The sequence below is a fragment of the Astyanax mexicanus genome, chromosome 19 (genome assembly GCF_023375975.1).
Source record: "Astyanax mexicanus isolate ESR-SI-001 chromosome 19, AstMex3_surface, whole genome shotgun sequence".
Lineage (NCBI taxonomy): Eukaryota > Metazoa > Chordata > Actinopteri > Characiformes > Acestrorhamphidae > Astyanax > Astyanax mexicanus.
In genome coordinates, this window is record NC_064426.1 from 11,662,438 (window position 1) to 11,684,288 (window position 21,851).

General features: G+C 37.3%; 2 protein-coding genes across 2 annotated transcripts; both read right to left on the reverse strand.

Annotated features, from left to right (window-relative positions):
- Nucleotides 1-698: 698 nt before the first annotated feature.
- LOC103027436 (myeloid-associated differentiation marker-like protein 2) lies at nucleotides 699-3,630 on the reverse strand. Its single transcript, XM_007237313.4, has one exon. It carries the CDS (start codon nucleotides 2,926-2,928, stop codon nucleotides 2,017-2,019), a length of 912 nt encoding a protein of 303 aa, XP_007237375.1. The 5' UTR covers nucleotides 2,929-3,630; the 3' UTR covers nucleotides 699-2,016.
- Nucleotides 3,631-4,290: 660 nt separating this feature from the next.
- notum1a (notum, palmitoleoyl-protein carboxylesterase a) lies at nucleotides 4,291-18,100 on the reverse strand. The gene is made up of 11 exons (XM_007237312.4): nucleotides 17,248-18,100; nucleotides 15,071-15,123; nucleotides 13,910-14,005; nucleotides 13,683-13,743; nucleotides 13,545-13,603; nucleotides 13,229-13,331; nucleotides 10,257-10,448; nucleotides 9,204-9,301; nucleotides 8,947-9,094; nucleotides 6,450-6,497; nucleotides 4,291-6,301 (listed from the first exon to the last, which is right to left on the reverse strand). Exons 1-11 carry the CDS (start codon nucleotides 17,595-17,597, stop codon nucleotides 5,992-5,994), a joined length of 1,518 nt encoding a protein of 505 aa, XP_007237374.2. The 5' UTR covers nucleotides 17,598-18,100; the 3' UTR covers nucleotides 4,291-5,991.
- Nucleotides 18,101-21,851: the final 3,751 nt, after the last annotated feature.

Genomic DNA, 21,851 nt, shown 5'->3' on the forward strand with positions numbered 1-21,851 from the left:
TGCAATTAAAAAAATATATAAATATTTTAAATTTTTCCCATTTTTCCCCCAATTTAGCACAGCCAATTACCCAACCCACTCATTAGGACTCCCCCTATCACTAGTAATGCCCCAACACATCAGGAGGGTGAAGACTAGCACATGCTTCCTCCAATACATGTGAAGTCAGCCACAGATTCTTTTTGAGCTGCTGCTGATGCAGCGTTGCTGAGTAGCATCACAGCGTGCTCGGAGGAAAGCGCAGTGACTCGGTTCTGATACATCAGCTCATAGATGCCCTCATGTGCTGTGGACATCACCCTAGGAGTGATGTGGGGAGAGAGCTCCATCTACTTACCCTTTGGGGGTAGGGCCAATTTTGCTCCCTCTGAGTGCCGGCAGCTTGACCTGTGACCTCCTGCTCATAGTGGCAGCGCTTTAGACCGCTGGACCCACAGCATGCAAAATGTAATATGTTTATATTACAATACAAAATACAATACAAATATCCCAATGTCAGGTCTGTGCTGTAGATTGATAGGGGTTGCAGTAGTTATGCCACTGGAACTTCTTATTGGTCTACGTTTATAGTTATACATTTACAATAAAATCATGTTCTATATTTATAAAATACTTAAGACAAGTAAACTTGTAAGTTTTTTGTTTAAAAAAAACTGCTCTGAGCATTTTACTATTTACAATAAAGCAGTCAAGGAAAGTAACATCAAAAACTTTAATTGAAAAATAAAACAAGAGAAATAAAAACAAAAATAAGGTTTAACAGAAACAACAAAAATAACAATCAATACTGTCCTAAATAAAAATTCCGCATTTTCATGAATTAAAATAAAGATACTTCGTATGCTTTATTTACAACTACTGTATCCATATATTAGATCAAATGCACATTTCTGGGTTCCTCATACAGAGACAGTAAGGCAGAACCACAGAAACAATAGATTTGCACAGCATGACATTGTTTCAAACAATACTAATTTTAAAATACAATTGAACACACACACACATATATATATATATATAAATGAAGTAATATAACATTTGAATCAGTCATAAAGATATATAACACATCACTATTTGGTTTATAGGTAAACTCTAAAAAACAAAGTTAAAACCTGTTTAGTATTGGGCACACTGACTGCTCAGTGTTACTAATTAAGTTTGTATAGTAGAAAGTGAGCACTGATAAGTGTTGGTGTAATAAATAATCAAAGAGATCATTAATCAGAGAGCTGTCCTGAGGAAGAATTAAAATTTGAATTTTCCAAAACACTCTGTGTGGCATCTCTTACATTTTAAAACGTAATTGGAGTTTTCATCATGTGTGGGCAAGACATAACATTTAAATAATTGATAAAATATCTTTAAATTTGAGGATGAGGAATTTTGTACACTTTAACCTATAAACTATTTATGCTATGTTTAAGATTTATACACATATATAAAACAACACATTTTACTTGCATATATGCAATACCTTAGAGTAGTAAAATCGATCTGAATGGCAATTTCTTTAAAATCATAATCAGGAATGAGGAAATGATTTGGGGACACAGTAAAGGTTTAAAAGGTTTTATACAGACTAAGAAGTATTTAATATTTATATTAATAATAATTAATAAATATTAATATAATATTGCTTACAAGCATTGATATAAAATCTTGTTTTGAAAAATTCTGCATCTAAAATGTTGTTCTTAGCCCTTGTTGTGGTTTTAAAATTGTTTAAATTGATGTCCAGTGCAACAAAACAGTAACTGTTATAGTGACTTTACAACAGCCAGCAGGTGACATTCTGTACATATCTGCACATTAAGCTAATTAAAGGTGTGGCTTTTATGGTTGTTTATAATAAAGAAAATTTTGAAATTTCTCCTCTGTTACTAACTGATAATAGCCAAGAAAGCAAACCATTGTTCAGGGTTTCAGAAAGGTTCATTTTACAGCAGTCATAATTGTATGAAAATTGTTTCTATTGAGGTATGTTTCTATATCGATGCAAACAGAAGACAAGCTATGTCATGCTGCAGACTGTGAGACGAAGCGGATTCTCTGAGAGTACACCAGATCAGTAAAGTACAGCAGCAGGTTGGCAAACGTGAACACAGTCACCACCAGTTTGCTATCCCAAGGGCACTTCCCCCGGGGGCAGTCTTCTGGGCGTCCAGGGCTGCCGTACTTCTTGTCAAAACTGAAGACAGGCCACACCACTGCAGCGCTCATGTACAGCAGCACCGCCAGGAAGGTGTAGATGATGACAAAACGGTCGAAGGGTAACCTGAGCGCCGACGTCCTTCCTGAGACGGTCAAGATCACCACCACCACAGTGACAGCGAAGCACAGGCTGTAGACCACCACGCAGTACTGTGTGGGAATGTGGCGGTTGTACTCACTGTCGTTTGCAAGGGCACCAAAGATAATGCAGGCGTTAAAGGCCTGGACCACCTTGAGCAGGCCGGACATGGTGGCCATATAGCCCACAACGTGTCCTGGCTTGGCCCTTGTCAGGAAGACTTCGGCCCCGTAGGGGAAGCAGCAGACGCTGGAACAGACGGTAACTGCGATACGATAATTGCGAACCTCACAGCCTTCTGATGGACACTCGTTGCTGAGGAAATACACAGGGTACACCACAGAAGCCGTGATGTACATGAGTGTGGCCAGCATGGCGTAGGCCACGGTAAAGTTGTCCCAAGAGATGGGCATACAGCTGTGCAGCCGCACCACATCTAGGATGAAGATGACCAATGTCACAGCAAAGCAGAAGCACCATACGAACATGCAGAAAGTTCCATAGGTTGCACTGAAGCCCGCACTGTGTGCCACCAGAGCCATGATGGTGCAACCCAACACCAGCTGGCAGATTCGGGCAACGCCTAGACCCGACAGAACCGCATCCCGGTTTAGGTAGTGGCCTCCGTGAGGATCCATTCGACAGGCACGCAGGCCCTGATTCTAGTGCACTCAGAATGGGTCTAAGCACCTCTGGCAGTAGACTGGGTGTCTACTCCTCCACACCCAGTTCCACAAAAAAATGACCCTGTGCTTTACTCTTTTTATAGATGTCCTTAATTACAAATCTCCTTCAGTGCTTTCCCACCATGCATTATAATTATGCCCGTGTGTGTATGCGTGTGAGGGATCAGATTACAGAACCAACTTGTGTCTGATTTTACAATATTTTATATGTCCTTAGCATTAATATATTTCAATAGTTTTATATTCTATTCTAATTTTAATCCAAGTTTTTTATTTAGTACAAACCTAGATAGACCAAATGTCTATTTCTCGTACTGTTTTAAGCACTTGTACTCAGTATGTGCTAGACAAACTTTACCTCACACGGATTCAAACAGAAAGTTCCATCTAGAGAAAGATACATGCCACATCCAAGGTCTTGTCAGTGCAGTCCTTTCAAAAAAGAGTTCCAGAAGTTTCCCCAACCATGCCACGATATAATTCCACAGGGAAAGTTGAGAATTCCTTTTCCATTAAAAAAATCCATAAATTTAATTCTGTTGATGAATAAAAAAGTGCGTTCAGGCCGTAAATTCAGCTCTCTTTCGCATTCTGTTACTGCACACTCCACAGCATGGTGTTCTCGCCTCTGAAAGAGCAGGAGACTGGAGCTGGAGAAGTTTATACTGAGCTCAGGGCCAGAGGCCACACCATCTCTATAAATAGGTGCCTATATTCCACAGTGGAATGGGGTGGGTGTCCACATGTCTGTGTCAGGCAACCATGTGGGGAGTCATGTTTCAGGGGTTGGGCAGTAATGACAGAGCATGATGAAAAGGTCCTAATTTATGGTCCAGATCGGTAAAGAACCCTAAAGACATTTTACGTATAATTACGTATGTGAATGTTGGTGCAAAGGGTGGAGGACCGTAGGGATGTTTTGAACTTTTAGAAAAAGTAGGCCTTAAAGTTGATTTTTTTTTCGAACATCAGTTTTAATTGGAGTAGAATCATAACATTACATCTGAATTATATAGAGTGGAAAACACTATATGAAAACTGTATAAAGCCTTACACAACACAACTGCTCAGAGACAAAAGCTGTTTTAAGCTATTTTTTAAATGACATTTATGAGCCTCTTGTGTTGTTGGATGTTCCAAAATGTGAAACACCATAAAGGACTACTACAAAGGTTTCTCAGTACATGGCTTAGCTGTACTCTTTTTCCCCTGATTAAGTAGCTTGGTGTGTGCATTCACTCTGCACATTTACCTCACACTGCTAGTTATGTCACATGAACACAGTCCCCCTGTTGCTGCATGCAGGTAGCAAATTTAGTTCACTGTTATTCACAATTTAATCGCAGCACTTTCAATTTGTTCACTGTGATATTTAATGATCAACCATATTTTACAAATAAGAAGAAATTCACAAGAATAAATGAATATGATGAGTTGAACTATTTTTATGAACACACATTTCATATATTCTTGGGGAGCTTCTTAAAACAGTAATGAGTCAATGACACAGTTCTTTGGAATAACTGTAATGATGTAAAGATGTACATACAGATGACAAAAAAAGAATATACAAATATACAAAGAATTATTTCTCTTTGTAAATATAGCTTATAAAATTTGATTTACATTGTAAAGAAACACCATAGCTTTGAGTTTAATATAAAATGTTACAGAGGAAAATAGTTTGCAATACATTTTTTACCTCAGCTTTTGTTAAAAGATCTTTATTTTCTGCACAAATGTTTAAAAAACTACTTTTATGAAAAGGTGAATTTAAATTCTTTTAAATAGTTAAAAACAGTGTGACACTTTTAAGAAACAAATTCTCAAGTGAGTCAAATGTTATAAAAAAAATAAATCATATCACAAGTTCAAGTTAAAAGAAACGTTTGACCAGTTTGCAAATATCAATAAGATAATGATGTAAATATAAGATTCTTCTTCTCTTTCCTGCCGTCTCTAAAAGTACATTTTAAACGTAGGTTAATTTGCATATAACTATTGTAGTAGCGCAATTGTGGTCAGAAGTTTTTTTAAATCACTCGTGATATATATAAAAATGAGTAAGCCAACCTGAGTAAAAAAGACATGTTTAAACTAATGTTCAAACATTTACAGCTCATTCTGGTCACAATGGTGAGGAAGCAGCATGTACTTAAAAATTAATTAGCAGGTCTTAAACACAGCATCCCATGTTTTGTTTAATTGTATGTCCAACCAGAGTTTGCATGACAATACAAAAATACATTTACCTTAATATTTTCCTACTTTTCTAAAAACAGCTGCTGTAAGAATGCACTTCTTGACTAATATTTCCCACTAAACTTGGCCTTTGACACAATAGAGTTAATCACCAAAGGTTAACTGCTATTCTACACATATTTACTTTGGATTGACACACGTGTTTAATAATGTGTAATATAGATATATATTTTGTTTTAAAAACAATTAACTGGCAACATTTATTATCCAACTTCATAATCGGTCATAATCCAGCTAAATTACATTCGTCGTATATTTACAACCAGAAGATTAAGTTAAACAATGCTTAACCCGAAACTAACGTATCTAATAAATGAACACTAGTTAACAGTAGGCTGGTTAGGCCTAACAAATCAACAACAAGAAACACAAATTAGAATTTCCATTAACCACTACTACTGCAAACATCTGAATATCTACCTTGTCAGTGCTGTATACTAAATACATGTGTAAAATCAAAGGATTTGCAATTGTGATGCTTAAAACAGGCCTGAGTGGAATACTAATGTTCTTAAGCATAATTTAATTTGCAAGATGTTAATGATAACATAGTCCAGCGTTACTTAAGGTCAGTGCCGAAAAGGGGAAAGAAAAAGTCCTCCAGTGGAAACCAGAACATGATCCAGGAGGTGGGAGTACCGGTGAGGTCAGGGAACACTTTAGGGTAGGAGGTCAGAATTCAGAGGTATCTTAACAGCCAGACGCAGGAAGTGCCGCCTGAGAAGTGAGGATGTCCATCTGCGGCCAGGACGCTTAACTGTCACTGCTAAGCATTCCCAGTAGCTTGCTGGGGTCCATGCCCTGCTGCTGAGCCATCTTCTGCACGTCAAAGCCCATATGCATGAGAAACTGAATTACATTCATCTCCTGTCCCGTGGCCTGGTCTCGGATAGTAGGGCACGTTGGGTTGCAGTGGGGCCATGGGCAGCTGTCAATCAAGTGCATGGGGCAACCCTTGTGGTGGGTTGTCTTGTTGTTTTTATTGTTGTCATGGAGACTGCGGTCCCAGCAGTGCAGAGCTCTTGGAAGAGATGTTCCTTTCACCTGAATGTCGATCCAGTAGCTGCAACAGACAGAAGAGGGCACTGTTGCTCAAGGAATTTCCACTTCCAGATACGCTAAGAGGATTATCAAGTCAAGGCAGAAGTTAAGAGTGAAACAACAGTGTCTTATTAGATCAAATCAATAAACACATCTTCAGGAAGTCTTACTTTCTTGTGATAACCTCATGGGAGAGGCATGCAGGGGCAAACAGGGCTCTAAAAACAAACAAAGAGAATTTCTCACACACATTTTACAAATATGCTTCACAGTTCCTCATAGTGCAGTTACTGCAGAACAGGGTTTGTCGATAATGCATTTTACATGTTTACATGAACATTAATCCAGATTTTTTAAATCCTTTAGTTTCAATGTCGCTACGAAAGTGTTTTGACTGCATCTCGTTGTACTGTGCTAAATTGTACTCACATCTTTCAGGTACCAAATTTTCATGATTTCGCAAACTAAGAAATCCAAGAATACTTTAGTTAAGAGTATACATGAACTAAGAAATCCAGCTGAGATCAGCTTTATCAGATTTCTTTGCCAGATTTATAGACCTTACCATGATATAAGAAACAGGAGTGTGCAGTTTACATGTGCAAGCAAACACACTAACAGTGTTGGGAAGGTTACTTTTAAAATGTAATCCCTTACAGATTACTGATTACATCACTCAAAATGTAATTTGTAACGTAATCAGTTACATTACTTCAAGTGAGTAACGTAATCTGATTACTTTGGATTACTTACAATATTGACGTTTTTTTAAGCCTGAATGAATGTAGCAACCACATCTTGCATATTATTCTTTTATTTTTCCTTCCAGTTAATAGATAGACAAATAAAACAGCCTTTTCAATCACCCTATAAAAATACTTATGAAACCATTTAATCAAACAATTTTATAAAACACTTCTATAAATTGATGATAAAATCATTAAAAACCAAACAATGTAACAACAACTGTAAGCTAACTATTTGCAGGTTTGCCACTTTCTGCAGGTGGATTTTTTGCCAGGATTATCTAGGGGTGTAAATCACAAGATTCATTACGATACGATACAATACGATTATTTTAGTCAGCGATACGATAATTTACGATACCTCAAATTATGTCTTTATACGATACAATTTGGTCCAATAGGATTTAATGCGATTACAATCTGTTCCTTTTCTAAGAACTCACAAATGCAAACAAAATATAATTTGAATGTTTTATTATTAAATGTCAAATGCAGTGTAATCATAAACAGTAAACAATAATTCACTTCAACACTTTAATTTCCATTATTTAAGTTCCATTTGAGAACATCAAATGCAGAAGAAATTGTAAAAAAAAAAAAAGCGCCTGTTATATTTACAGTTTACAATGTGTGTATGGATGTTGGTGATGAATAGTCAATCATTCTCTACATTTCCTGATTCAGTAGGGTCTTGACAAACAAATTACAAAATTTGTAATTTATATCACAATGCATTGAAGAGTTACACTGCATTATATTAGGTGTCCACCAGGCGTCTCCAAAGTGTTCAAAACCTCTCCAGTAAATCTGTCTCTATATAGCCAGAGTTTGTAATTTTTTTGTTTGTTTGTGATAAAATAAATGCATGTAAGTCTATTTCAGAGTAATATTAATACTTTTTGATGAAATGACAAACAAAATCACACGTATGCGCGCTGTGGGCGGACTTATGTTTAGCAGAGGGAATTTGGTGACAGCGGTTAGGCATGCCCCTCCCCCAGCCATTAGGAGACCAATCAGGGAAAATTACGTACCAATGTTTTCGTCTAAGGGTGGACTATTGGTTGAAATAGGTGTCAATCACTTTTGTGACGCTGGAGAAAGGCTATGACCCGATTTGATTGGATTGGATTGATCCAGCGCTCACGTTATTGGTTCAAAAGACGATCACTCAAGAAAAATAGTGGTTTGTGGACCGCTGAAAATAAACGCATGTTTGTGAGGAGAAGTGAGCAGGCGAATAAAGGACTTTATGGATATTTTATCTGCGGGTCAGTGCTGTATTGTGGATGCTGTGATAGTAAGTGAATTTTCTATAATGTAATATGATGTTATTTTATATACTAATAATATGTTATAAGGCTATTTTGTTGGGGAGGCGTGTTCCCCATGTAAACAATGTAAAAAAAACAGGCTGTTTTCAGTTGGCGATTTCTGGCGACTGGTTTCATGTAGATGGTTGTAAATTTGCATGCAGGTAGTTAAATTAGTACTAAAGAATATGAGTCAGTTATTTGGTCGGTGTGTTTAGAATATTTGACGCTTATAAGCATTCAACTTTACATAGTCAGAACGGGCCCGCCGACGGGCTAGGGGGCGCTTCTGCAGTGAAAACATTCTGAGCAGGAGGTTGTGAATCATAGAATATTCTGATGTCGTGATTTATGTGAATGTGTTTGCGTTTTGTCAGTGTTGGATTGGAAGACCAAAAATAGAAAAGTACCGCAATGTAATCCATTTATTTTAGCAGAGTAACTGTAATCTGATTACCATTTACTGAAGCAGTAACTGTAACGGATTACAGTTACTCATAATTTGTAATCTGATTACGTAACGCCGTTACATGTAATCCGTTACTTCCCAACACTGCACACTAACTGTATCTGTAGATGTAACAGTTTTAAAGTAAGGTTGTACTTACGGGACATCTTTGAGAGTGTTCCTGAGCTCTATGCCCAGGTTCTGTATGTAACGCCACTGTCCTTCTTGGACAGGCTGACCGGTCAGATGTATGTTGTCCACTGTCAGCTGGGCCTCATCAAAAAGCCACTGTACCACAAACACTGGCCCTGTGAGATACATCATGATATAAAATAGCAGGATACGTAATAGATGCACAAAAATATAATATTACATGTAGATTTAGCATTAAACTATCTAATTATGTCATTGACTCACGTCTAATTGTTGGGTAAACTTGATAACCGAAGAAACACTTCCAGTCACTCTCTTTATTTGCCTGTCTACAGCGTTCAGGAACAACACCTCCCCAATATCTGAAGAGACAGTTTTTTAGTTATAATATAGTTGTAGGGGTGACAAGTCTCTGAACATGAATATTCATTATTTTAAACATATATGATGAGAAAAACTTTAAATATGTCTAACACATTTTAGTCACATTGAAAGGTAGGGGTTATAACTAAAACAGCATTTAAGACATAAGTTTATTATTTGATAACACTTATTTGTAAAATGTAATTAATAGAAATGCAATTCTCTTTTGATTAAAAAGATAACACACATTTTGTGCTACTTAAAATACATAAAATTAGAATATTCACAAATGAAAATGTATGTATATTTTTTTTCTACAGGACTGTACAGTCACAGGCCATATACGGTCATATATGGTCTCACTGGGCCTCATAAAAAAAACAAAAGCAAAATGTAAATAAAAAATACAAAATGGACTTTTAGAAAACTTTCAACTAGATCCATGAATGCTGTGCAAATTTGGAGCATGTGCCTATCTTTTAAAATAATCAATTACCATAAATTTTAAATAACCAAATAACATTTATATCCACCAACTGGATAAAATGAGGCATTAGAAGGATTATGCCATTTACAACTCCTGATGCTGATTGTGGACTGAACAATTCTGATCTGTTAGCAAACACTCACTGTAATGTTCCAGTTTCCAAGATGCCAGGCACAGCAAACATCTGTTCAGGTACAGGTAAGCATGGATCTAGTTGACTTCCTTTTCAAAGTTTTAAAATATTACAGAAAAAAAAACAAATGCATCTCCAAGTTGAGTAATTAGTCATCACTCTCTGGATATTAATCTGTAGAACCACTAAAAAGCTCTGTCTATCATGTTATATGACACTTTTGTTGTGTTTTAAATCTCATAAACACTTAATGCATGGTCAGGAGCAGGAGTAAATTTTATTCATCCAGATTTACGTTAAACATACCACATGAAACATTAAGACATGTCCTTACTTGATGCCCCTCTTGATGGCCTCTGTTGGGGCACAGCTGATAGTGTCCACACAAACAGTGGAGCGGTACTGGTTGTTATCCAAAAACCAACCAGAGTCAGACAGTCCCCTCACTTGGATATTGGGATGGCCCAGTTGTTCTAGTAGCTCAGCAACAGCGTCCACATTCAGCAATACTCCAGTACCACCCGCACTACAGAGTGAGTCCAAACACAGTCAGCCAGTTCTGCCTCTGTCCTTCCCAAGCAGTCAGGTTCCAGAATAGATCCTACATTATTCACAATCACCATATTTGCATTTGCAGTACTAGTGTCAGAGAGCTCTCTAACCAGGTATTATTTGCTCCATATTAAGATGTAACGCTTTATTCTGAATGGTCATTTGTAAATTTTTAATAAACCTTTAACATTGTGCCATTAACCCATTAACAACATCAGTGTATCAGCAGTAAAGCATTGAAATACAATGGGGTAAATATTTTAAATATATATCTTGATCTACACTTAATATGATACTTCCATTAAGCAAAACATAACTCCTGGTCCTAAACTCAGCCCAAAAGCTGATCCTGATGCTCATCCTGACCCCAATGCTAACCCAAACACCCATACTAATTCTTAGTCTGGCCCTAAATTCTAACCCAGAAGTAAAACCAATTCTTTATCCCACCCCTCACTCTAGCACCTTAATCTCAACCTAGACAGAGAGTAAGAGGATTGCTTATTTCATTTAAAAAGACCACTCACCAAAAGTGTCACCACACTTATTACCATAATGAAGGCCAGAATTATAGTACTGGCCAAAAGTTTGGACACACCTTCGCATTCAATGCATTTTCTTTATTTTCATGACTATTTACATTGTAGATTCTTACTGAACTATGAATGAACACATATGGAGTTTTATGTACTTAACAAAAAAAGGTGAAATAACTTCAAAAATAGCCACCATTTGCTCTGATTACTGCTTTGCACACTCTTGGCATTGTCTCAATGAGTCTTAAAGGAGTTCCCAGAGGTGTTTAGCACTTGTTGCCCTTTTGCCTTCACTCTGGATTGGGTTCAGGTCCGGTGACTGTGGAGGCCAGGTCATCTGCCGCAGCACTCTATTACTCTGCTTCTTGGTCAAATAGCCCTTACACAGCCTGGAGGTGTGTTTGGGGTCATTGTCCTGTTGAAAAATATATGATCGTCCAACTAAACGCAAACCATGTCGGTGCAGGATGCTGTGGTAGCCATGCTGGTTCAGTGTGCCTTCAAATTTGAATAAATACCCAACAGTGACACCAGCAAAACACCCCCACACCCTCACAGCTCCTCCTACACCATGCTTCACAGTGGGAACCAGGCATGTGGAATCCATCCGTTCACCTTTTCTGCGTCTCACAAAGACACGGCTGTTGGAACCAAAGATCTCAAATTTGGACTCAGACCAAAGCACAGATTTCCACTGGTCTAATGTCCATTCCTTGTGTTTTCTGGCCCAAACAAATCTCTTCTGCTTGTTGCCTCTCCCTAGCTGTAGTTTCCTAGCAGCTATTTGACCATGAAGGCCTGATTTGTGCATTTCTTCTTAACAGTTGTCCTTGAGATGGGTCTGCTGCTAGAACTCTGTGTGGCATTCAACTGGTCTCTCATCACCTGAAAACCATTTCAGGTGATCTACCTTTGAAGCGCATTGAGAAAATCCCAAGAGTGTGCAAAGCAGTAAGTAATCAGAGCAAAGGGTGGCTATTTTGAAGAAACTAGAATATAAAACATGTTTTATAGTTATTTCATCTTTTTTTGTTAGGTACATAACTCCACATGTGTTCATTCATAGTTTTGATGCCTTTAGTGAGAATCTACAATGTAAATAGTCATGAAAATAAAGAAAATGCATTGAAAAAGAGAAGGTGTGTCCAAGCTTTTGGCCTGTACTGTATGTACCCTATATTGCCAAAAGTATCCACTGGCCTGCATTGCATTTGGTGATGTAAGGCTTGGATTGAGCTGCTTGGCCATGGAAACCCATTCCAAAAAGCTCTCTAAGCTTTACTGTTCTTGACCTAATCTACTGCTACATGAAGTTTGGAGTTCTGTAGTAGGGGTGTGCCATATCGTATCGTACACAATAATATCGTCAACATTTTTTAATATCGTGAACGACATTATATCTTGAAATATTGAAATATATCACTCAGCCCTAATTATCACATCAGAGTACTTTTTTTTTTACTGTTTTTAACAAAAGACAAATTCACACTGTTCTCATTTCTCATTATATATCTACTAGAGACAGATTATATCTGTATAGTACCATTTATTTTACTTTAATCCTGGATATATGGAGATATTTGGAGTGCTTTATTATTAGTATCATGACATTCTGGATCATTGACTTTTACGAATCTGATCAAATTCTTGTTCTTTTAATATCTCAGTTAGGGGTGTGCCATATCATATCGTATGCAATAATAAAGTGTTATTTTCATTTTGTTGCATTAGTGTAATTTTTATTTATATATTTTTTAAATTCAGTGATGTCATATCTATCGTATAGTTGTATAGTTGTATAGTTAGAGCGAAAATACCATGAAATATCGTGATATTATTTTAGGGCCATATCGCCCAGCCCTAGTCTGTAGCGATGGACTCCAAAGTCTGGCAGAAAGTTGGTGATCTTCTCAGCATTACATTGACGTTGTTGCTGGCATTTCCAGTCGCTAGTTGTTACAATAGCACTGACAGCCTGAATACCTAGGTGCTTGCTTTTATACACCTCTGGCCATGGAAGTGATTGGAACACCTGATAATTTGGAGTTGTGAGCAAATACTTTTGGCAATATAGTGTATGTTGCAATATTTCAATAAAAATTATATCACATGTTTAAATCACAAGATATTGTAAAGCAATCACAACACTAGTACGTTTCCCAAACTGTGCAGCTCTAATATACAAACTCTAATTCTAATAAATAAAAAACAGACCAACCTGCTTCCAGCTAAGAGCAGAATCTTGCCATTGTCCAGACCCTTACTCAGTAGATCTTTTACCACTTCTTTTATGATGAGGGAACCCATGAAGGCATAATCATCTGTACATCACAAATTTAAAATAAGCATCCTACAGCTTTAGTTTTAATAAAACTAACTAAGAGTAAGAGTTGTATGAAACCAGGCAATTTAAATTTTAATAAACATAATCTAAACAAAACCCATAGAATCAATCAAACCATCTCATAGAATCTGATGAAGTTACATACAAGGAAAAGCATGTTATTTTTATTAAACCAAAAGAGTATAATTACTTTGATCTGTTTTTGGAGTGGCTCCGCTCCACACATCACTAGAGCAATACGGAAGGAACCTAAAGAAAATTCTTAAATATAATTACATTCTGCCAACCACATAGCTCATAACGAAGAAACAACAAAAAAAGTACTCACACCATGTTGGCATTCCACCAGTGTGGGTTTTCCTCTGGGAGAGAAGACAGAATACCTGTGCCTGTATAAGAAAAGAAAGACCATAATAAAGTAAGCTGTTCCAGCCTCACATCTGTTATGAGTACTTCTACTCCATCATGGGAATGTGTAATTGAATTTGATTGGTTTAAAATAACTTTATGGGTATACTGATCTATAAAGCGGAAAATTCAGATTATTGATCCAACCTGTTTTGGTCTGGGGCCATTTTGAGGAGCTCATTAACCTTCTCATTGTTTCATATCTGCTGTCACAGTTCTCCTTGTTGAAGCAGTACCACCCACCTGCAAGGAGTTAAACAGATTCCTTGTAAAAAGTATTACCACTGCATGGCAATTGCACTGTGATACTGCCAACAAACAAACAAAACCTCAATACTCTTCCTATACAATACTACAGTACATCAAAAACACAAGACTGTACATATAATAGGGCTGTGTATTTTTTCAAGAACTTCGCAATTCGACATGCATATCAATAAAAGGGTTCTGATTCATCACATTTTAATACAGCTCTTGAAAAAATTTAACTAGTTTCTGTGATTTTGCTATTTATTGGTATATGTTTGAGTAAACTAAACATTGTTGTTTTATTCTATGAACTACAGAATATATTTGTCCCAAATTACAAATAAAAATATTGTAATTTAGATCATTGACTTGCAGAAAATGAAAAATGGCTGAAATAACAAAAAAGATGCATCAGACCTCAAATAATGCAAAGAAAACAAGTTCATATTCATAATGTTTTAGGAGTTCAGAAATATTTGGAAGAATAATATTTGGTGTTTTTAATCGCAGCTCTTATGCATCTTGGTATGTTCTCCTCCACCAGTCTTACACACTGCTTTTGGGTAACTGTATGCCTTTACTCCTGGTGCATAAATTCAAGCAGCCCAGCTTGGTTTGAGGTCATGTGATTATTTATCTTCCTCCTGATTATATTCCAGAGGTTCTCAATTTGGTAAAATCCAAAAAACTCATCATTTTTAAGTGGTCTCTTATTTTGTTCCAGAGCCGTATATTAAGATACAGTAAGCAAGACATATATTGTGATTTTTTTTATTAAAGTTTAGAGATGCTATTAGGGTGGGAAAACACGTATCAGAACAGAACAGTGGGATCTGAAGACATTACTGCTGTCTGCCACTGATCTTTAACATGTAAACTATTAATTAAAATCAAGCCTGTGTTTTGAGAATATACACATTCAGCAAAACATAATATGTAAAAACTATTTTCATAAACCTCTAATAAATAAAGTAGTAAACAATTATTCATGTTTCGAGATATCGAAACACACTTTCCTTACACCATGCAAACCATGCCATTTTTACATCCTCTACTCACCCTCTAGAAATATTAGCCATCTTCTGCTTCCTCTTGACTCTTTCAGGTAGTATCTAAAAGAAACAAGTTCCAATAAACCCATTACCTACAGCTACAAGTGGCACCAACAATGAGCAGTACCAGTAGTGGACAACTTAACAGTGGGCAAAGGACATTATATTTTCTAGAACTATACCAGCAATGACTAGGAGACTATATAACTATATTTCAAACTATGTTTTTGGCACCTGACACATTAAGAAAGAACCAGTGGTAACTAAAAATGCAATAATATTAATCCATGAGTATAAATAAGTATTGACCACTTCATGAACTGGGCCTTACTAAATCTAAAATGTTGAACTAATTATGCCTTCTCAGTAATAAAATGCAGTTGGTAAGTGTTCTTGAAGTAATAAAGACATCCACAATCAAACAGCATATCATGACAATGTTAGTTCATATTTATCATTGCATTATGATATACAGTCCTAATGTGTTATCTTCAATTCAAAAGTAATATAATTAAGTCATAAAGGCTGTGTAAAAAAATCCATATTTAATATTGGAAGAGCAAGTAGGTACATGATAAACACTTGCTTTACAATGAAAATGAACTTTTTTTTTTACAAGCCGTATACGTCTACTAACCCCCACATTCGAATCAGCATTATATTCTTCCAAAGCAACTCGCTGTCATGAGGAAACGGACCCAATGTAAATCTCATGTAAATTACGTCTAATGACAAAATAAATCCAGTTTATAGTAATTGAATACTATTTTAATTTCAACAAGATAACAGTTAGGAATTATCATGTGCGTACATTTTTGGTTTTTTTTAAATCTGTAAGTTTAAACATATTCGTAGGCAAAGTCATACTAAAATCATGCAGAGCTGAATTCTTAAAAATCATTTCATAACAAATTGATCAATGCACACTTTACTTATATTCGACATCTATTTATTTACTTCAGAATAGGTTTGACTAAAAGCTCCTTTATGCTCAGTGGTAATTGAGGAGACAGAGGCAGCCTGCTGTTAGTACTCTGCGTTCATTCAATCCATATTTGTGCATATTCTCCTAAAGCTTAGACCTCCATAACAGAAGGCTGGGGACCACTGCCTCTTTTCCTGGGTAACTGCTCCTCGTTTTTACACACACCGGTAACTGTGGCCCTTTAGTTGGATCGCATAGACAGTCACTGATATATAGAGTCTCTATATATGTGGTAAAAACTACAGCTCAAGCTCACCCACTGCAAGCGGTTACTCAGGTTTATGGACGGTGGAGTGAGTGGTTGCCAGAGTTTCACGGTGCCTCCGTGTCTGTTACCTTCTGGCTCTCTCCCTTTAGTTAGGTAGTTTTATTAAGATGTTCCAGAGTCATTAGCCACACTCTGATAATATTTAATATTTTCTGTTCTCCATAAATTCAGTTAAAACTAATTTCATCCTCCGAGTTACTGACTGCCCTCCTGTCTGAGATGATACCGATGGATGTTGGACCTTTAGGTTCCCCTGTCCCCTGTCTGGCCAGTCTGATAGAACCCTGCAGGCATGTAACAATATCGGACTTATCTGACGTTATGGCCAACATTCAACCTGAAATTAACATTTATTCATGTTGGTGGCCAGCTGGAAAGTTTCTGAAGTCAGCCTTCCCTATCACCCACCACAGATCAGCTACCCAGCATCCACTTTTTGCAACAGGCCTGGGAGTAGCTGCTCTCTCTTCCTACCCGATTACATACAAATTTACATGAACTGTTTCCATTAATGGTGCTACTATACACCTGAATATATTAGACCCATGTGGAAGTATATAGGCTTTTTAATATTTATTTTAAAAAGCGGTTTGGCCAGTGGTAGGATGGAATCACCTTAAATGTGAGTCTTGGTCCTCCCAAGGTTTCTTCCTCCTCCTGCAGCGCTGAGGGAGTTTTTTCTTGCCTCCGCGCTCACTGTTTTTTTGTATTATATTGTATGTTTAATGTTTTTCCTGATTTTGTCTTGTGATCACATATCTGTAAAGCTGCTTTGCGACAACAACAGTTGTAAAAAGCAGTATACAAAAAAAATATTTGATTTAAACTTTTTCTGGTGGTTGGTTTTGTTGAAAACTAAGTAAATGCGGGCAAGTTAGCTTGTTAACCAGATCTCTCTGTCTCTCTCTCTGTCTCCCACATTTGCACTTACCCAGCTGGTGTTCCGTCGTTGCAGGTGACTGATGCATTTTCCACAAAATGTAGCTTCATGTCATAGTCGAGCTTCTGCGCGGAACACGGGTACAAGGACTGCGCCAGGTTCTTCACCTGAGCCATGAAACTGTCCACGTTGTCTTCTACAGCCGTGAAGTCCAGGGCGAAACTCTCGGTGCTCGTGGTGTCGCCGCGCTGGCGGCTGGACGTTGACGGCAGCACGGATACCCGCCGCTCACTGCGCCCTCCCCGGAGCCTTTTGGCGCTTAGGGCTCCGGACTGAAGAAGCCCCAGAACCAGCGCCGAGCGGATCAGACTCATCACTGTGAGCTTCTCCTGACTGCACATCTCCCCCGGATAAAGTCACGCGCCTGACTGAGCGGGGAAACACTAAACGGGCTGAGGAAAGAGCGCGCAGGCTGGCGCTCCTTACACAACTCAGCGGAACAGGTGACTTTACTTAGCCGAGCTGAACCCCACACTCGCCCGCGGAGCGCTGCCAGCAGAGCGGCTTCTCTCTGGGGCTTCTGGACTCAGAGATACAGGATACAAAAACAGTCCTACAAAAACAGTCCTACAATCAGCCCTACAAACACCCTCCCTGTTCTTTTAATACCTGCGCGTGCATTTTATTTAAATCCCCCCTCCTCTTTTATCTGGGCCAATCGGCGCGTAGGGGAGGATATGTTGCCGGAGCCGAACGACACGTCATTTCACTCTTTTCATATACAGAAAAAAGAAGAGCTCATGCTTTGGTTCCTTTGATCCACGATGTTTTATTGGATGTGGTAGTTTTTATTGCCCTTGAAATGTCTGTTTCCTAATCCGCGCAACTTTATAGAGTGAGACTCTTGTGCCTTGTATTTTTTGAGCGCTGTAAAAAAAAATATATATATATATATACAGTAACGCACGAGAAAATATTTAGCACATGGCAGTGCTGTACGACAATTTACTTAGTATTTTTTGAAAAAGTAACTAAAACGCAATATGCAACTAGGACTTCGCTTTTGAATAGGACAGCATGCATATTGAGATTAGGTTCTACTTTGTCTTTAAAGAAGCACAAGCCAATAAAATACGGATAAAAGCAGAAGTGAAAAGTATCGCAGATATATAATAAGTGCTATTGTTGTGCTAATTGAACAGAATGGGATAGTGTATAATAAGAAGCAGATGGCAAATATGCAGAATTCGGGAATTCTCTTTGTGCCACATAAAGTATCATATGAGAACGTTGGGACCTCACTTCATAGAAGAAAGATAGAAAGATAGAAAGGCTTACCCCCACTCCCCAACCCCGAAATCACACACACGCACACAAAAATCTTATCTTATTCAGAGACTGAACACGCTGCATTAGGTCTGTAGAGGCTTTTGCACGTTTTAAACTCATTTTTGAAGTTCACGTTCAGACGCTTACAGGTCTGTTTTTAATCTCAGTGATAATTCGTTTATCATTAGATCTAGATTGATGCTTTGTGAAACGTTTGCCCCATTAAACTCCTTCATTAGGGCGTGAATACACTCACCGCGACAGAAGCGGCGAGATCAAAGAGCAGCCAGAGCGCAAGCACAAAGAACCACTCCGCTTTACACGCCAGCCTATTGGTTGAAGCGAGAAGTGTAACTGTCATTTATGTTGTTCTGTGGTAACGGGGGAGCCCACCCATTGATTCAATGAGTGACTTACCACGAGTCTGCTTTTGTTTAAATGCTAATCATGAAAAGAATAGCCCACTCATCCTCTATTCACACGCATAAACAAGGGATAATTCACAACTCCCACTTTCAAGCCTAATGTGTCAGATGTTCAACAATGCCTGCACAGTCAGGTTTCTGCTGCTGAATTACAAGCTTTTTACGGTATTTTATGCTGTGAGTAGTTGTAGACAATTTGTGATCGAGATTGAAAAAATACTTTAGGCAGTCGTAATACAAATACATGTCTGCTCTCATTAAGATTATTATTATAGCGGGTGTATTTTCTTGTGTAAATTCAGTTTAGTTTCTTTTTTGTGATCAATTATTTATTTATTTTCATTTTATCCACATTACAAGCAATAATGTACATTGCAATATTGAAGAACAAAAAAAAAAGATGAGGGTGATTGGGTATGCCACCCTCGAACTCCCTCCCCCTCCCCAAGGCACCGCTCCCCAGTGGCCAGTTAATCAAAAACAATGTGATATTTAAAAAAAAATCTGGTAATCTGGTAATGGTACAAATACAGCTCTGGAAAAAAATTAAGAGACCACTTAAAAATGATCAGTTTCATGATTTTACTATTTACACGTTTGAGTTAAATGAACATTGCTGTTTTGTTTTATAAACTACTGACAACATTTCTTCCAAATAAAAAAAATTGTCATTAAGAGTTTTATTAAAAAATGAGAAATGGTTAAAATAATGAAAAAGATGCAGTGCTTTCAGACCTCAAGTAATGTCAACCAAATTGGTTCATATTAACAACAACACAGATGTGTGTAATACTCAAACAAATCAATATTTAGTGGAATACTCCTGATTTATAATCAAAGCTTTCATGTATCTTGGCATGCTGACCCCCTGGTGCAAAAATGTTAGCAGTACAGCTTTATTTGATGGCTTGTGGCCATCTATCTCCATCTTTATTACATTCCAGAGGTTTTCAGTGGGTTCAGATCTGGAGACTAACCTTCAAACTTATTAGAATGTCAGTCAGCATCTGCAAAATTACATCAAATGATCTACAAAAAGAATGGCAAAGGGCAGCTAAAACAGAAGCAGGGCTCAAGTCTTGTATATAAATATAAATATAAACCTTTTCGTGAATAATTGTGGTCTGAAAGCACTGCATATTTTGTTATTTTGACCATTTCTCATTTTCTGCAAATAAATGCTTTAAATTACAATCCCAATTTTTATTGGGAGTTTGGAAGAAATGTCTGTGGTTTAGTAAATGTTCATTTTACTAAAACATGTACCTATAAATCAGATTGCAGGCTCCTTCAGCTAGGCAGTTCAAAACTCCAGCCCTTTTTTTCTTTTCTTTCCATTAATATTTAATTCCATTAACAAAATATTTTTTTGAGCCATTTATTATCAAACAATTGTGCTTGCCCTTTTAATCATAAGGACTGTTTATTTCCTCATTTATCATTATTTACACAATAAAAGTCTTTTGTGGTAGTTGCGGATGAGGCATTTAAAAAATCTCAGATGATAAAGCTGTCCATTATTCTTGGAAAAATGCCATGTTGGGCTGTCTTGCATAACGTGCATGCTTGAGATCTTCACTAAGTGTCTCAATGATACTAAGATCTGGAGCCTGAAATGAACAATTTAAACACAATTTAAACGAAACACTGCTAATTGGCATTCTCAATTCTCACAATGTTTTTCATACCAGTTTCCTATTTTATGAAGTTTTTTTTCCTGCAGATCCTTTAACAATTCTCTTGCTTTCCCCATGGCTCATAATCCAGCCAGTGGCAGCATGGAGTCAGGAGTCCAGAAACTGACGTTTCATACACACCGTCAAAAGCTATGTGTGTGTACATTTCAGTTAAATGTATCATATAGCAGACAAACACAGTGATATTTGAGAAGTGAAATAAAGTTTACAGGATTTGAAGAAAGTGTATAATTATTCTTTAAACAAAATTAGGCTGGTGCATAAATTTGGGCACCCAACAGACAAATTACATTAATATTAAGTAGATCCTCCTTTTGTAGAAATAACAGCCTCTAAACCCTAAAAACTTCATTTCACTTCTCAAATATTACTGTGTTTGTCTGCTATATGATATATTTAACTAAAATTAAATGTTTTTCATACCACTGTATGTATGCAATCTGTGTGCAACCATGTGTAGAGGGTTCATTTGCCAGACACAGTTTTGATCATAATTACATATCCTGTCAGAATTTGTAATTTCACAGAGAATATGATGAAGCCATTGTGTTCGGCTTTTTAAAATCATGACAACAGAAACTACTCAAATGAACCTGATTAAAAGTTTACATAATAATTAAACTGAAATTGCTGATTCAATCAACCAATGATTTATAAAGACACAACATTAACAGAACCTTTTTTGTGATGCTAACCTGACAAGTTCACTGAAGTCCATCAACAAGTAGCAATAATACAGTTCATGAAACTTCTTCACACCTAGATGTTCAACCATCTACTGTGAAAAGCGTGTTTTTGAGCCCCAGACACTTACGTAAAGGTACAGAGTGGGTTACTTCAGAAAGCTCAGTAAAACACTTCACTGAGTTTCACACCAGCTGTTAGACCTGCAAAACCAGGTCAATGAAAGAGCACTCCAGCAACACCTGTAGCAAATAATCAGAAAAAAACACTCCTATGGCACCTGCTCATTGACCGTGTGTTTTCTGGTGTAATTGAAGCAAATAGAGATGAGATTAACTGAGAAATTTTCAATCTTATTATAAGATTGAAAGTGACCCCTAATGGAAACAGATCTCTATACCATGCAGATCTCTGTACCACCATCACCACCCTTTCCCCCCGACTCCAGCTCCCTGTGAAAGTCAAAGTCTGTCTTTCATCTCTGATTAGTTGCATGTGCCCTTCACAGATCCACAGGTTT

Bases quoted from the DNA above. Each gene is read 5' to 3' on its own strand.
- notum1a (XM_007237312.4), bottom strand. From the start codon at position 17,597: ATGTGCAGTCAGGAGAAGCTCACAGTGATGAGTCTGATCCGCTCGGCG. The intron at 10,449-13,228 runs GTTGGTCTGTTT...CTCACTCTGTAG, and splicing joins CTGCTCTTAGCTGGAAGCAG to TGCGGGTGGTACTGGAGTAT. The intron at 9,302-10,256 runs GTAAGGACATGT...CTGTCTCTTCAG, and splicing joins GCCATCAAGAGGGGCATCAA to ATATTGGGGAGGTGTTGTTC.
- LOC103027436 (XM_007237313.4), bottom strand. From the start codon at position 2,928: ATGGATCCTCACGGAGGCCACTACCTAAACCGGGATGCGGTTCTGTCG.